The following is a 16,187-nucleotide window of genomic DNA, read 5'->3' as shown; positions in this document are numbered from 1 at the left end:
TTTCTAAAATCTGGAGCAATTGAAGAAAGTGACAGTGTGAATGAGAATTCGATCTCACGCTAAAAACCCCAAAACGGCTCTGAGATCAGTTGATCACCTCCCTATAGTGTTCGTTCTGATACTAATTTTACCTCCAAACGGGAATGTCCTGCACGCATGCTACTTTCTGACGAATGTCGATACAGGCAGGCAGCTGTTCATTCTCCCATGTCCGGAAGGATGGTTACATTTACCTGCCTCCGTTGCTTACCCCATGCTCTGTAACTGATGCGTATATGGGCACGTCAGGTAACTGTAGTTTTCACGGCGCGGTGGACGTTGATATGCACCGCTCCTGCCAATGGGCACGTCAGCACGTCACGGTCACGACGTGAACGGCGAAAGAAAGTATTAAAAAGAAATGCACCGGGGATTATTAAGCCCGTGGCCTATCGTCGCCGCGCATTTTGCACGTTTTTTTGTTAGCAGACCCGGCGATCGATGGGAACGATTTTGGTGTCGCCGTCGCGATAGCGCTCCTGCTTTTGCTTTTGCAGGATGATCCGGCTCCATCAGCGTGTACAGAGTGCCGTCCCGTCACACGTTATAGACCACCACCGGGCCCAATAGGAGCAGGCTTTATTTGAACCTTCGTTTCGGTCACCGATCATCCGACCAGTGGCTGGGACGCTGGCTGAGCTCTATATATAGCTGGCCACTCGGTGTTGGTTCCATCGAACTCAGCAAGTCAGCAAGCCTTGTGTGATCCATCGACCGACCATCTGAAGCAACAGCCTACAGCTCCTGATCAATATACCACTCTGCTCTGCAATATTTGTTCCGTCCAGTCGATCGCTTGCAAGCTGATCATCAGGAGTAATGGAGGACCAGAAAACTTGTCAGGTCGAGACGCCGCTGCCGGTGAGCACGCTAAGCGAGTCCCTCCTGTCCGGGAAAGGCGCCGACCTCGCCACCGCCGACGACCTCGAGGGGCAGCTGCCGTCCTACCGCCCCACCGGCGCGACCTTCTCCAGGACGTGCCTGAACCTCACCAACGCCGTCTCAGGGATCGGCGTGCTCTCGATGCCGTACGCGGTGGCGCAGGGCGGGTGGCTGAGCCTGGCGCTCTTCGCCCTCGTCGGCGCCCTCTGCTACTACACCGGCACGCTCATCGAGCGCTGCATGCGCGCCGACCCCGACGCCATCAGGAGCTACCCCGACATCGGCGAGTTCGCCTTCGGCTCCGCCTGCCGGAGGGCCATTGCCTTCTTCATGTACGTCGAGCTCTACCTCGTCGCCATCAGCTTCCTCGTCCTCGAGGGCGACAACCTCGACAAGCTCTTCCCCGGAGCCGCCACGGACCTCCTCGGCTACCGGCTGCAGGGGAAGCAGCTCTTCATCGCGTTGGCCGCCGCCGTCGTGCTCCCGACGACGTGGCTCAAGAACCTCGGCGTGCTCGCCTACGTCTCCGCGGTCGGGCTCGTCGCGTCGGCGGTCCTGACGGCGTCGCTGGTTTGGGCCGGCGTCGCCGAGACCGGATTCCACCGGAACAACACCAGCGTCCTCAACCTGTGCGGCCTGCCGACCTCGCTGGGCCTCTTCTTCGTCTGCTTCACCGGCCATGCCGTGTTCCCGACGATCTACTCCTCCATGAAGAACAACAAGCACTTCTCCAAGGTGCTCCTCATCTCCTCCGTGCTCTGCAGCGTCAACTACGGGCTGACGGCAGTGCTGGGCTACATGATCTACGGCGACGACGTGCAGTCGCAGGTCACGCTGAACCTGCCATCGGGAAAGCTCTACACCAAGGTCGCCATCCTGATGACGTTGATCAACCCGCTGGCCAAGTACGCGCTGCTCACCGCGCCAATAACGGCGGCGATCGAGGAGAAGTTGTCGCTCCCGGCCGGCGGCGGGACGGCGAGGGTGGCCATCAGCACCGTGGTGGTTGTCACTACGGCGGTGGTGGCCTCGACGGTGCCATTCTTCGGCTACCTCATGTCGTTCATCGGGTCCTTCCTCAGCGTCATGGCGACCGTCATATTCCCCTGCCTCTGCTTCCTCAAGATCTACAAGGCCGAGGGGATTCGCCGAATTGAGATTGCGGCCATCATTGGTATCCTGATGATCGGAGTGTTCGTAGCCGTCACCGGCACCTACACTTCTCTCCAGCAGATTATAGGCACTTTCTAAGAATACTAGTTGGTGTGCTGAGTGCTGACACACAGCACTGTATAAGAGTAGTAGCTGGTGGTCCGACCCAGAGTTCACTGACTTTAACTGCTCTCAGAAACAGAGCATGTCAATTTTGACAACTTGTACTAACCTTGGATTTTTAAAATTAAATTTTGAAGAATCAATAATCCTAGAATGGAATTAACGTGATTTTGTTTGTCGAATGAAAACATGGGGCCTGTTCGCTTCAACTTATAAGCCGGCTGAAAAGCTGAAACGACTCATTTGTTGCGAGAGGAAAACACTGTTTGGTGGCTGATAAGCCGACTGAATAAGCTGAAGCAAACAGACCCATGGTCAATGAAGCTAGCATATGCCCCATTTGTTTCTGCGGTGCGGCAGCCAACCGGCATAATCCCGCCTAACGGGCCGCGGCGGCCGTACGTTACCGCGCCGCGCTTCAGTCCGACGGCAGAAATTGAATTGCGCGCCGCAAAACGCGCCGCTGAGAAATCCTTGCGGTACAGCGCGGCCACGATAAGCGCTGCCCCCAACCCCCGAAACAAACATGGCCATAATCATATAGTATATAAATATCCGGTCTTTTCTAATTTTTTCCAAATTATAGGTCGTTTTGATTTTTTAATTTATAGGTATTTGTATGTATATAATGTATGTCTAAATGCATATAAATACATATAAATTTAGAAAAATCAAAATATATACAAACACCTATAAATCTAGAAAATTAAAACAACCTATAATTTAAAACGGAAGGAATAGATTAATGCGATTACCTAGCTCAAGCAAGCACCTACAAATGTGTTCAAGAGCGTCAGAAGATATATGGAGACTGAAATATCATCAAGGACGAGAAGCCATCGAGTCTTAGGACAAAAGAGGATTTAACTGTAAGTGATGTCAATATTAGACTCGCTGGATATTTCGGACTGCGCTTATGTACACCAGATGCTTCACCGGAGAGTTCTTCAAGGTTTGGAGCAACATCAAGATATTGATTTTCCCCTTTCTTCTGTTTTCCCTTTTAGGAGAACCCTCTTTCACAATTTTAATGTATCGGGGATAAATGCTACAGCAGATTCCTATTCTTTTTTCTCTTTCCATTTTCCTTACATGTGGAACCATGGCAGCTAATAATCTATTTTTTTTCTTCTTTTTCTCCCTACTCTGTTTCTTCTCTCTCACTTCTGGCTCGTGGCCATGGCAACCATGTCTTGCTCCGTCCATAGGCGGTGCTCAGCAAGGCTGCGGCTGCCACGGCACATGCAGGTGGAGCGTCACGCGGAGGCTGGGTAGGGCTGGCAGCGCCCACGTGAGGGGGCGGATGCACGAGGTGGGCAAGAGAGGTGAGGGTGGGTGGCGGATGGCTGGCCGGCGCATGGGCACGGCCTGGGCCTAGGCCGGTGGTGGCCCTTGGCAGCGGACCTCCCACGACTAGCGGTGTTAAAGGACCCTCTAATTTATCTAGCAAATTTAAAGATCGGGTTCAATAAGAGTCGGACCATAATATTATATAATTTTGAATTAAAAATAGATAAGGCTGAGTTGGTTTGTGAAGGAGGCATGAGGGCCATAATCCGTTACCACCCCTACCCACGGCGTCAGGCGGAGCACGAGGTCAGCGGCCGCTCCCATAGCAGCGGGGCAGAGCGCCATGCAGCCGGCAGCGTTGGGCGTGAAGGAGTGGTCAGTGGTAGCGTGGAGGAAGGGGCAGCCACCAGTAGCGTGGAGGGCAAAGCCAGGGTGCTATGGACGGGGCGAGGAGGGATGGCAGAGGGGCAGCAACATGGCGTACGGACCCGAGGCGGACGGATCAGGCTGCCAGGAACAATTGCGAGTTGGAGATCGTGCGGCTGGAGAGAAAGAGGAGGAAAGAGGAGAGATCTCAGTCTTTAGATTTCTTATACATAACCTACCTATTAGGGTTCAATTCCAAGACTCAATCATGAGTGTCGAATTTTCTAAATTTTATTCTAGAAAATAATGCCAGTGATGGCCGCGATCTCAATGCGGCAAATCCCCTCCGCCTTGTAAATCTTTAGGAAGCAGAGGCAAAATGTGCAAAATGCGGCGTGTTAGTCTGATGTTTTGCCGGTCGGCGACGATACGCCACAGGTTAATTCCGCGGTGTTTATTGTTTTTTTTTAAAAAAAATCTTCCTCTCCCCGTTGAGGTCGTGACCGCGACGCGTGCTCATATGTAACTGAGCTGCAGAATCTTCTAAGAGCAACCATCCTTCTGGTTCCGGACTCCGGACTCCGGAGTGCGGACAAAGAGTAGCACAGGCTGTACGCATGGTCTGCTTCAGAGAGTAGCATGCTTGCAGGGTTTCTCCATTTGGAGAGAAAAATAGCATCACAGTCACAACGGACACTAGAGGCGTTTTGACTCAGCCGTTTTGATTTTATTAAGCGTGAGATCAAATTCGTAGTCAAACTGGCCGTTTCTTCGCCAGATGCTCCGGGTTTCAAAAAGAGAGAAAAAAGTTCGTTCTTTTAGAAAAAGCAGAAGAGATACCGATTATATTAAAAAAGTTGAGAGCTCCGATTGTACAGTACAACAATGACCATCTAAACCAAACAACTCAACAAACACGCGATGCAGCACTCAACACACCGCCAATGCCAATCCACACTCCAACACTACACACCACTTAGCCACCGCAAGTCCTATGACCGGCCGCTGCTTGAAATAGGTAGAATTCGCCTCGAACAGTAGGTAGAATTCGCCTCGAACAGCTGCTTGTCCCGTTGCGTCTTGTAAGTCATCTACGCTCCGAAACCATGCCGATTAGGGCGTTCTTTATTGCATCGACCTCATCATTGTTGAGGCTCAAAATCTCGTTTAGGGCATCATTCATGATATGGGGTCCATTGAACATGGCAAAAAAATCACATTAATTCCATTGTAGGATTATTGATTCTTCTAATTTAATCTCAAAATCCAAGGTTAGTACAAGTTGTAAAAAATTGACATGCTCTGTTTCTGAGAGGAGTTAAAGGCAGTAGACTCTGGGTTAGAGCACCAGCTGCTACACTTATACTGGTGCTATGTGTCAGCACACCAAATTAGCAATCTTAGTAATCAGTGATGGCCGCGATCTCGATGCGGCAAATCCCCTCCGCCTTGTAAATCTTTAGGAAGCAGAGGCAGGGGAATATAACTGTCGCCATGACGCTGAGGAAGGACCCGATGAACGACATGAGGTAGCCGAAGAAGGGCACCGTCGAGGCCACCGCCGCCGTGCTGACAACCACAACCCTGCTGATGGCCACCCTCGCCACCCTGCCGCCGGCCGGGAGCGAGAACTTCTCCTCGATCGCCGCCGAAGCGGCGAGCAGCGCGTATTTGGCCAGCGGGTTGATCAGCGTCCTCAGGATGGCGACCCTGGTGTAGAGCTTTCCCGAGGGCAGGTTCAGCGTGACCTGCGACTGCACGTCGTCGCCGTAGATCATGTAGGCCAGCAGTGCCGTCAGCCCATAGTTGACGCTGCACAGCACGGAGGAGATGAGAAGCACCTTGGAGAACTGCTTGTTGTTCTTCATGGAGGAGTAGATCGTCGGGAACACGGCGTGGCCGGTGAAGCAGACGAAGTAGAGGCCCAGCGAGATCGGCAGGCCGCTCAGGTTGAGGACGCTGGTGTTGTTCCGGTGTAATCCGGTCTCGGCGACTCCGGCCCAAACCAGCGACGCCGTCAGGACCGCCGACGCGACGAGCCCGACCGCGGAGACGTAGGCAAGCACGCCGAGGTTCTTGAGCCACGTGGTCGGCAGCACGGCGGCGGCGGCCAGCGCGCGATGAACAGCTGCTTCCCCTGCAGGCGGTAGCCGAGGAGGTCCAAGGCCGCGCCGGGGAAGAGCTTGTCGAGGTTGTCGCCCTCGAGGATGAGGAAGCTGATGGCAACGAGGTAGAGCTCGACGTACATGAAGAAGGCAATAGCTCTCCGGCAGGCGGAGCCGAAGGCGAACTCACCGATGTCGGGGTAGCTCCTGATGGCGTCGGGGTCGGCGCGCATGCAGCGCTCGATGAGCGTGCCCGTGTAGTAGCAGATGGCGCCGACGAGGGCGAAGAGAGCCAGGCTCAGCCACCTGCCCTGCGCCACCGCGTACGGCATCGAGAGCACGCCGATCCCAGAGACGGCGTTGGTGAGGTTCAGGCACGTCCTGGAGAGGACGCGCCGGTGGGGCGGTAGGACGGCAGCTGCGCCTCGAGGTCGTCTGAGGTGAGGAGGTCGGCGCCGTTCCCGGAAAGGAGAGGCTCGCTGAGCGTGCTCACCGGCAGCGGCGCCTCGCCCAGACATGTTTTCTGATCGTCCATTATTCTACCTTAGATTTGCACAAGCGGTCGGGTGGATGGATCAGGAGCTGAAGTTTGAGGCTGTATAGCTTCAGATGATGGTGGATGGATCACACAAGGTTCGCCGAGTTCTATGGAACCAGCACCGAGTAGTCAGCTATATATAGAGCTCAGCGCGTCCTGGGCTCCTGGCTGCTGCCCTTGCCGAGTGACTGAAACGAAAGGTTCCAACGCCTGCTCTATAACGTGTGACGGGACGGCACACTTTACACTGTCCCAGTAGCTGATGGAATCGGATCATGCTACAAAAGCAGAAGCGCTATCGCGAGTTCGCGACGGCCTTGGCGACGGCGACGGGAGCACAAGCGAGCCGCGTGTGCCGTGCCGGTGCGTGTTCCCATCGATCGCCGGGTCCTAGTCGCCGTGTCTGCCAACAAAAAAATGTGCAAAATGCAGGAGGGCGCCTGATGTTCACCGCTCGGGGACGATAAGGCACGGGCTAATATCCCCGCGGTGCATTTTGTTTAATCTTTCTTTTTGGCCGTTCACGTCGTGACAGTGACGTGCTGACGTGCCGCCCATTGGCAGGAGCGGTGCATATCAACGTCCACCGCGCCGTGAAAACCACAGGTACCTGACTTGCCCATATACGCATCAGTTACAGAGCATGGGGTAAGCAACGGAAGCAGGTAAATGTAACCATCCTTTCGTTCCGGACATAGGAGAATGAATGAACAGCTGCCTGTATGGACATTCGTCAGAAAGTAGCATGCGTGCAGGCCATTACCGTTTGGACAGGTAAAATTAGCATCAGACCGAACACTGTAAGGAGGTGATTTGACTCTCAGCCGTTCTCGGGTTTTAAGCGTGAGATCGAATTCTCATTCACACCGGCACTTTCTTCAATTGCTCCGGATTTTAGGAAACGGGAAAAAGCATACTTTGGTTCCTCCGCTCTTTTTCTAAGTTCAATTTTGCTCCCTCCACTCCAAAATCGAATAGAAATCATTCTTCATATTTCTATGCCCGTGCAAATTAGCTTCGTTGTGCAGGTGATTTGGTTGATGTGGACATTTTTAAAAAAAATGGTGAATTTTAGTGTAGGTTCGCTACTGGACAACTCGGCATTCATCCCGAGGCTTAGTACCGGTTGATTTTTGATCCGGTACTAATGCAACGGTAAGTTCCCTAGAACCCCGTGACCCCTTTAGTACCAGGTGACGGCTTCAACCAGTAGTAAAAGTTGCACATTAGTACCGGTTCAAGTCTCCAACTGGTACTAATGTGCATAAGGAATACTAGAGTGAACCGGATATTGGAATACTATCTACTATGGGTATTGGAATACTACCTACTAGGGAGAGTGAACCGGGTACGGTGGCCTACAGCGAGGTGCCCAGCGGCCGGGAAACTGACGGCGGCAGCGCTAGGGTTCCTGCTGGGGCGACACAGTCTCAGCGGCCCGGTTGATGAGTGGTGGGTTGCCTGGTTGGCGGCTGGGCGCTGCACGAATGGGACCGGCTGACCGGGACGCGCATCACTCTTGCCGGGCAGATGAGAATGAGATGGGTGGAGACTGGAGAGCCTGCCGTCGAGCTGCTGTTCCGTCAAGCCATTGTGCAGCTGCCATCAGTGCGGTGCCATGGTGCCAGCCTGATGGTATGGCCACGGGGAGACTGCTGCCCATGGAACTCCCCCCATTTACCAGACTACGCACTCGGGCGAACTGGTGCGTGATGGGTTCATGGACTGCCTGGTGGTGTGCTGTGCGGTGGGGAAGAGAGTTTGTGCCTTTGTGCTGATGTGTCATGAGTGAATGGCAGCAGAATGCCGGCGTGCTGAAGATGAATGTACATGTTGATGGCAGCAGGGCGCCGGCGTGGTGAAGGGTGAATGTCTCTCCCGGCGCAGGGAGAGGGTAAGGTTTGCTTTTATAGGCAGGAGCTAGGGAGAACGGAAAGAGAGGGCGCTGGTGCCGAGCGCCCCCGTCGATCAGTTGCAGGAGAGCGTCATCAGGCGGAGTCGTTCGGCAGCCACTCCTCGCACAGCGCTCGACCACTTGAATTTGTACAAGTATCTACACAAGCAAGTATGCATGTCTTGTCAAGAAAGCCCACGTGCATGCACGATCCGTAGAGATCAATTAGCTTCTTGGGTGATGTTCATGTGCGCACGCACATTGGATGTATTTTGGTAGCTGGTGAGCCTGATCAATATATTCAGGGGCGGATCCAGCGGTTGGGGGGGTTTCTTTAGGGGGGGGGAGCGCAGCCCATGAGCTCCTAAGCTCCTCCTAAAAAATTGTAGATATGGATGAAAAGAAGGAAGAAAAGAAGAGAGAGGAAGGAGAGAGAGAGGAGGAGGAAAGGAAGAAAAAGAGAACATGAGCCTCCATCCCCCTTCCTTCAAGTCTTGGATCTACCACTGAATGTATTCTGATTTTACTCGTTCAGCTAAATACTGTAGCGAGAATTTACATGACGTGTCCATTTACCTAGGTCTTACGATACGTTTGCAAGCGACAGGGGTGGGGTAACAAATATTTCACAGGGGTGGGGTAACAAATATTTCACAGGGGTGGGGTAACAAATATTTCAGGGCACATTGTTGTATGGACCAGTATAAGAAATATGATCTTATGTTATAGATTGTGGATTTTGGTGATTGGGTAGCAATATAGTCACTGAAACTAATATGTGTACCAAGTGTAGCCTTGTAAATTCTGTAAGCCCCAGGTATAGAATCCAAATCATAGCAACATCAAAACCATATATATATATATATATATATATATATATATATATAGGCCTCCGCTATTTGGTACCCAGGGTACAGAATAGCCTATTCTGTACCCCAGCCCCCCACCGACCCAGCGCGCGCCTCGCTTCCGCCCGCCACCCGCGTCTCCCTCCGGTCGATTTTTTTTTACCAGTAGGGACTCTGCGGATAGCCCTTCACCGAAAAGGCTGGAGATTAACGACATGAGAGTCGCCGTCGACGTGAGAAGTACAGAAGTGCCGGAAAGGTCACCGCGACGATCTGAACCGCCCCAGCCGGGAGAACGAGACACTATTGACTCTTGCATCAAAGTTCCGGAGATGTTGGAGAGCTCCAGCACTAGATTTCGAACTCCACCCACACAGATAGGTTGCCAGCAAGGGAGTAATGAGGATCAAACCATTACAACGGGAAGACAGGGTGTTGTGTTCTTGCCTCCGGATACTTTGGACGCAAACCAGATGATTGCTAGTGAAGAAGAAATTCCACCACAAACACACGTAAGTGATGCATGATAAATCTTTGTTTGAATTGTTCAAAGCAGTTATATGCTCAGTTAAAAAGCACAAATGCATGAGAGTAGTCAGTGAACCAATATATTATGTCATATCTGTAAGGCTGTGATGATAATTGAATTTTCTACGCAAATATTGGTTCATATGGCGGTGCATTAGTATATGATGTTAATTGAAATTAATGTTATTTGAAGCAGAATGAAAGCATGGATCCAAATATGATACCCAGAGAAGGGATGTCATTCCACACGGAAGCTGAAGCAAAGGCGTTCTACATGAGATATGCACAACTGGCCGGGTTCGGCGTGAAAATGTGCAACAAGAAAAAATTCTCTAGAGTGATGAGGTGTAGCTGTGAAGGAAAAGGAGAATTTTATAAAGGTGATGAGGCTCTGCGAGTACGGAACAAGACAACAATGAAGACGAAGTGCAAAGCTCATCTGAAGTTTACGAGAGTGTATGACAGTGAAGGAAACGAAGTAGATATGATTATAGAAAATGCAAACCTATTTCACAACCACCTGTTGCATACGCCTTTGAAAACCAAGAAAATGAGGTCACACAAGAGCACGGAACCAGTACTTTATCAAATAATTGATGAATTGCAGGAAGCCGGTGTGAGTACGCAAAGTATAAAGAATGTATTGCAAAATATGCATGGGGGTGCAGAGCTTGTTCCGATAACATCGCGGGACATAGAAAACAGGTAAAAGAACGTCACACAGTTTGTTATTCTTGAATAGTAAGGTTCATGCCAAGCTAAAGTATATGATCATTGGTGTCGTTAATGAAATGTACTTAAAATTTAGAAGGATAAAATGTTGAGTTTTTGTAATCTGTTTTATAGGAAGGCCACTAATGTACGGGAAGAACACGCAGATGACATAAACAAGCTTATTGAATTCTTCAAGGATTGTGAGGCTCAAAACCCGCAGTTCCGATGGGAACCAAAGCTGGACTCTGAAGGTGTTATACACAGCTTATTCTGGAGTCATGCAAGCATGCAGGGCGATTATGCAGATTTTGGTGATGCAATGAGCTTTGACACAACTCATAAGACTAACATTTATGAGAAGCCACTAGCAATGTTTGTTGGATCAAACCACCATCTGCAGAATACATTGTTTGGATGTGCATTGGTAGGAGATGAAACAGCGGAAACTTTTGAATGGGTGTTCAAAGCATTCAAAAAGTGCATGGGACAAATAAGAACAAGGTGTATCCTCACAGGTAATATGTTCATCATTAATGTTTATGATAAAAATATTTGATACATGAGCATATACAACAATTTAGAGCAATAAAAGAACTAACAATGATGAATTTGCATCTTGTGATAGACCAAGACCAGGCAATGGGAGTGGCGATTGCCAAAGAGTTCCCAGGGGTTGTTCATAAGATTTGCAGATGGCATGTGGTTAACAAGCACATGCCACATCTAACCAACCTCTTTGGGATGTATGCGAAGAAAAATTTCAAGGACAAATTTTATTCTGTGCTAAACCACCCACTCACCCCTGTGGAGTTTGAGGCCGCTTGGCAGGAACTATTGGATGAGTTCGACCTACAAAAGGATGGCACTTTAGATAGCCTTTACTGCCAGCGACAACTGTATGTGCCGGTATATTTTAAAGACCAATATTGTGGCCGGATGGCATCGACACAGAGAAGCGAGAGCTCAAATTTTGTCATGAAGAAGTGTTTTGTTAACAAGCACACGGCTTTGCACAGGTTCGCCAAAAAAATGCTTGACTTCATGCATTCACGTAAGATGAAGGAGTCTGAAGAGTCGTACCATGGAATGGTAATGTAACCAGCGTATCAATTCATATTTATGGAGTTCGTGTATAAACACCATTTCCCTTAACTAACTGTTGCTCTTGTACTGTGACAGAGCAAAAGGCTCACAAGAAGCAAGTGGCCATTTGAAATACAGGTTTCAAGAATTTATACTAGAAATGTTTTCAAAGACTTTGAAAAGAAGATGATCGATTGCACGGCTTACGATATAGAAGACAATCCAATAGAGGGTGAAACATGCTATCTGGTAACTCACACAAATAGGTCTTCTAAAATATCTTGGGGGCAGCACCAGTTCAAAGTCCGTGCAAACAAAGAAAATGGTGAGTTTCATTGCGAGTGCAAGGAGTGGCAGCATACAGGTACATGATAAAACTGTTACAAAATTTATAGCGTACATCCCAATTTCTTATTAACAGTACATATACTCTCTTGGTTGTTTAGGTTTGTTCTGCGTGCACTTGTTGAGAGCCTTCATGAGAATCCAGCTAAATAGTATACCACAACATTACATTCTCCGTAGATACACAAAATATGCACAGCAGGAGTTGGGATTCGACAGGAATGACAAGCTCCTAGTTGGGGCTGATGGAGTCACACAGTTGTACAGAATCAAAGATCTAACGTCCCTAGCAATGGCTGCAGTCAGGTCTGGGAGCATGTCGCGCGCTGCGCACATTAGAACGAGAGAGGTGTTGGCAAAGCTTGACAAAGATAACAAAGAAATACCCCCTGACATCGGGCCAAGCACAACAAACATGCACCAAGAATCACCAGGAGAGGTAAAAATTCTAAAATGTTGCATGAAGTGTATGTTGCATGGCAAAGCACTTAACCGCATACATCTGGGTTTGATTTTGCAGGAGTTATCAGATTGTAGTGAAAGTGATGATGGCTATGGTGACAACACAAATGATGAACAATTGGCGAAAAGGGTTACCCAGGTAGGCTTGTATCATGATACAGGTGTATGCAAGTTAACACACTGGGAAAATAGATTTTCACAATAACAATGATGCAATGTGAAGCAGGAATTGGGACAAGCGAACGTGGATGGAAATGAAGCCAGAGAGAGTATAAAGGGGAAAATGGTTCTTGCAACAAATCTGGTATGATTTGTGATGGAAGTATTTTAAATACAGGAAAGACACACGTTAAATTGAATATCAGCAAGAAATATTAAAAGAGATGTGTTAATTGTATTACAGGATGCTTTTGGCGGAGAATTTGTGCGAAACGAGGTTGTGCTAACCAACCAAACAGACATGACAACTAAAGATGCAAGAGTGCATGAAGGATGTGCACCCCACAGTGGCGAGGTTAGAAAAATGAGTTTGGAAATAATTAATGCCATCACCAATGTTGCATTGAATTTAAAGTTTGTGCAATAATCTTTGCAGTATCATGCCAATGATGATAGACTGATCAGCCGAGTCCCACCTACGAGATCCAAGACTAAAGGGCGGAGCATACCACCATCTGAAAAGAAGGAAATTACGCTGGGAGCCAAAGGTGTGAAAAAGGGCACAAGGAAATGCAGTATTTGTGGGTACTACGCAACACATAACGCGAGAACATGTCCCAAACTCCAGCATAACAAAGAGCGCTTGGAAGTATTGAAGAACAGAATGAGAGGCAGGCCACGAGGAGCACAGCATAAGAGAAGTACCAGCCAGCATGATAGTGGAGGAGAAGAGCATAACATAGGGCGACAGCAGGACACAAAGAAGTGCCAAGAAAATAAATATATTGATTACGAGAGCAATGACGAGCAGTTTAGGGACACGGATATGGAAGGGTGAGGACCAGATACGCGTTGTAAATAAATTTAATTATTTTTTGTCAACAGTGTATTCCAGTCTTTGTTGTCTACACATTTAAATAATTCAATGTTATCCGTTAGGGCATCATGACAACTACTCAGCTAGGTAATGTTTGTTTGTTTGGTTCAGACAAGGTTTTGTTTTTATTTTTCGGTGTGTTAGTATGTGTGTGATGATTTATGAATGTAACCAGACTAAGGTAGAAAAAAGGAAGCTCCAACTGAATCCTTGAAAAAAAAATATCTGTGTGTCCTTCTCAACGCCCTCGCAACCACCAAGTGCGATTGAGTGTGTGAACGAGAAGAAGTCAAGTAAGGATGCAAGAGAAAAAAAACGGATCGACGATTTGAGGCCTCGGCCAAACTCTATGCAGCGCAGGTTAAATTGAACCTTCAAGAAACTTGCAAAAGGCTTGGTCTGTGATCACCAGTGGATATGCACCATGGAGTACGGAGACTATGGGAAGTTTTTTTCATGCACATGCAATGGAATGCAATCTCTGAAACCGTGCATGCATGGTGATTAAGGAAAGGCTGGAAATGGGTGGAACAAAAATCCTTGGTATGACTCCGTGCATGCATGCCTTAATAGAATAAGCTGTTAGTAGTGAACAAAAGATTGTGAGGCTAGCCGCATTCATTGCATGCCTAGCATGCCTTAAACCCCGCTTAAGTGTTGACCTAGATTAAATAGTTTTTGCGGGATTCGTCCGGTGCTCATTGTATATAAAAGGGCATTGGATGTCTCTGTAATATATAGGGAACATTGCCAGTAGTATTTCCTCTGAGCACGCCTCCGTGTGCAACGATGCCTAAACGCAGAGACATGTCCTTTGAAGATTACTGGGATCATTATCGGCAACGAGCGGTCTTGAAGGATGTTCCAGACATCTGTGAAAGTAGTGTAAAAACAAAAGAAGAAGGCGGCAAAGGAAAGGTAATCAATAAGAAAGAGAATAAGGTAAGGTGTATTTACTCGGAATAATATTTTTGTTCAGAAATTTTATTTACTAGATGTCACATATTTAATTATCAAATGTATCATTGAATAGGAAGTGGCAACGCCGATAGAAAAACAGACTTCGTTCCAAAAGGAACACGACAAATTTATGAGCGATATAGTATTTGAGGAGATGTGCCTTGTGGAAGGGGAGCTTCCGGACAAACTAGCGAGGAATGGGACAACAGAAGGCGAGATTAGCACGGTAAGTTTTGAGTATTTGAAAAGAATATGAAAGACAATAGAAAAAGATTATTATATTGAAGTATTATCATAGTGTGGTATAATACATTTGCAGAATGGGGAGAACACGGAGGCGGAGGTTTCCAGCAAGATTGGAGGGTGAAAAGCAACAACAAGTAAGCCAAGTAGCGATTAAATAATTTACTTAATAATCGAGTACAGAAACTGATTTTTGTAATAAGAGTAATATTTTAAAAAGGCATTACCGTTGTAACACACGCTAACAGGAGAAACTGAACATTGGGTAACACTCATATGCGATATCAGCTTCCTCTCAATGAATCAGTTTTGTTTCTCCGAATATCTGTGCTGCTTAGAGGCGTAGAGATGTTTCTGTCCGTCCCTACCTCCCTCAATGGGCTAATAGACAAAGTCAGTATTACCTATAATCGAGCTCTTGTTGTACTGTGGAAATCTTTGGCGTAATTTCCTATAGAGTAACAAAGCATCACACACATGGCAAGTAAAAGGCGTATATCGACAAATATGGCACTTCAGATAAACGACAAAAAGGATGAAACCTTGTGCTACATTGCTGGTGTCCCATCTCCATTGCCGTAGCAACATGAAACCAGTACTATGGTAACCAGTTCAAACAGGGTAACTGAAGATTCAAAAGGAACAACCATGCTTAAAAGGGTCAAAAGGAAACCTTAACCTTCCAGATCGTAAGATAAAGTGATTCCTAGTTTGCCAGATTAGACTGAAGGCCGCTTACTCCGTGGTTATCACAAACCCACGAAGTCAGAAAAGAGAACCGTGCTATTTACTACCGGGACCTTACTATGAGTGGATTAACAGAAATGCTTTTCGGTCTACTAAATGGACGTCGTAATTGGGATAAGCATTGACCCAATGGCAACAACACAAGGCACGGGTTTTGAGCAGGCATGACTTGGCGTTGAACCGAATGCAGGTGAACAGGGCTTCCCAATGATCTTCTGTTCTTCACAAGTCATCTCAGGAGCTCCTGATGCACTGTGCACCAATGTTCCAGGAGTGTAGTGTATCATCCCTCTGCTCTGGTATATTTGAAGAGTTCGAGCATAGTTGTTCCAGGAGTGTAGTGTATCTGCAAATGGAACACAGTGGCAGTGTCCAGGATGAGATCACGATAAACAAGTAGATCACGGTATACGATATTCAAAGTTGCAACAGCAAAAATGCTAAATAGACAAAACCTTTTGTTATGCCAACTTCGTCCAAAGAAGCAAAACTTGCTAGTACTATTGATTTACGTGCTCCATTTTGTGAAAACAATATGCAGGTTCTATACCATATACTAAAAAAAAACAGAGAACTGAGCATAGACAATTTTCTTTTAACCAAGCATAAACAGTGGAATGACAATCCTAGGAAATGAGATCAGACTGAAGAAAACTTTGTGAAGCATCAAATAGAGCTTGCCTCTTGTGTATCTCTGCTACTGGTCACAGGTTTATCTTCATTGTTCTGCAGCAAGATACTTCGGAAGGTGGAGTTATGTACGTTTTTTATGATGTGCCATTTTAAAGGAAAGCTGCCAATCCATTTATTCTTCCTGCACCAAAAGTCCATG

General features: G+C 47.9%; 2 protein-coding genes and 1 pseudogene across 2 annotated transcripts; 2 read left to right on the top strand and 1 right to left on the bottom strand.

The window, feature by feature from the left end:
• The first annotated feature begins 666 nt into the window (after positions 1-666).
• On the top strand, positions 667-2,364 carry LOC117855401 (amino acid transporter AVT1J). The gene has a single exon (XM_034737742.2). It carries the CDS (start codon positions 859-861, stop codon positions 2,170-2,172), a length of 1,314 nt encoding a protein of 437 aa, XP_034593633.1. The 5' UTR covers positions 667-858; the 3' UTR covers positions 2,173-2,364.
• A 2,691-nt stretch (positions 2,365-5,055) lies between these two features.
• LOC117855598 (amino acid transporter AVT1J-like) lies at positions 5,056-6,673 on the bottom strand (annotated as a pseudogene).
• A 1,352-nt stretch (positions 6,674-8,025) lies between these two features.
• Positions 8,026-14,924, top strand: LOC117855659 (protein FAR1-RELATED SEQUENCE 5). The gene is made up of 10 exons (XM_072293990.1): positions 8,026-8,130; positions 9,962-10,077; positions 10,612-10,994; positions 11,105-11,568; positions 11,659-11,926; positions 12,009-12,346; positions 12,428-12,508; positions 12,596-12,673; positions 12,773-12,883; positions 12,965-14,924. Exons 1-10 carry the CDS (start codon positions 8,026-8,028, stop codon positions 13,364-13,366), a joined length of 2,346 nt encoding a protein of 781 aa, XP_072150091.1. The 3' UTR covers positions 13,367-14,924.
• Positions 14,925-16,187: the final 1,263 nt, after the last annotated feature.

This window comes from Setaria viridis, chromosome 5 (genome assembly GCF_005286985.2).
Source record: "Setaria viridis chromosome 5, Setaria_viridis_v4.0, whole genome shotgun sequence".
Lineage (NCBI taxonomy): Eukaryota > Viridiplantae > Streptophyta > Magnoliopsida > Poales > Poaceae > Setaria > Setaria viridis.
Note: the sequence above shows the minus strand (reverse complement) of the source record. Positions and strands in the feature narration are given on the sequence as shown.

Coding starts and splice junctions, on each gene's coding strand:
- LOC117855401 (XM_034737742.2), top strand. CDS start 859: ATGGAGGACCAGAAAACTTGTCAGGTCGAGACGCCGCTGCCGGTGAGC.
- LOC117855659 (XM_072293990.1), top strand. CDS start 8,026: ATGAGAATGAGATGGGTGGAGACTGGAGAGCCTGCCGTCGAGCTGCTG. Junction 11,927..12,008: donor CAAGGAGTGGCAGCATACAG/GTACATGATAAA, acceptor TTGGTTGTTTAG/GTTTGTTCTGCGTGCACTTG. Junction 12,674..12,772: donor TGGTTCTTGCAACAAATCTG/GTATGATTTGTG, acceptor ATTGTATTACAG/GATGCTTTTGGCGGAGAATT.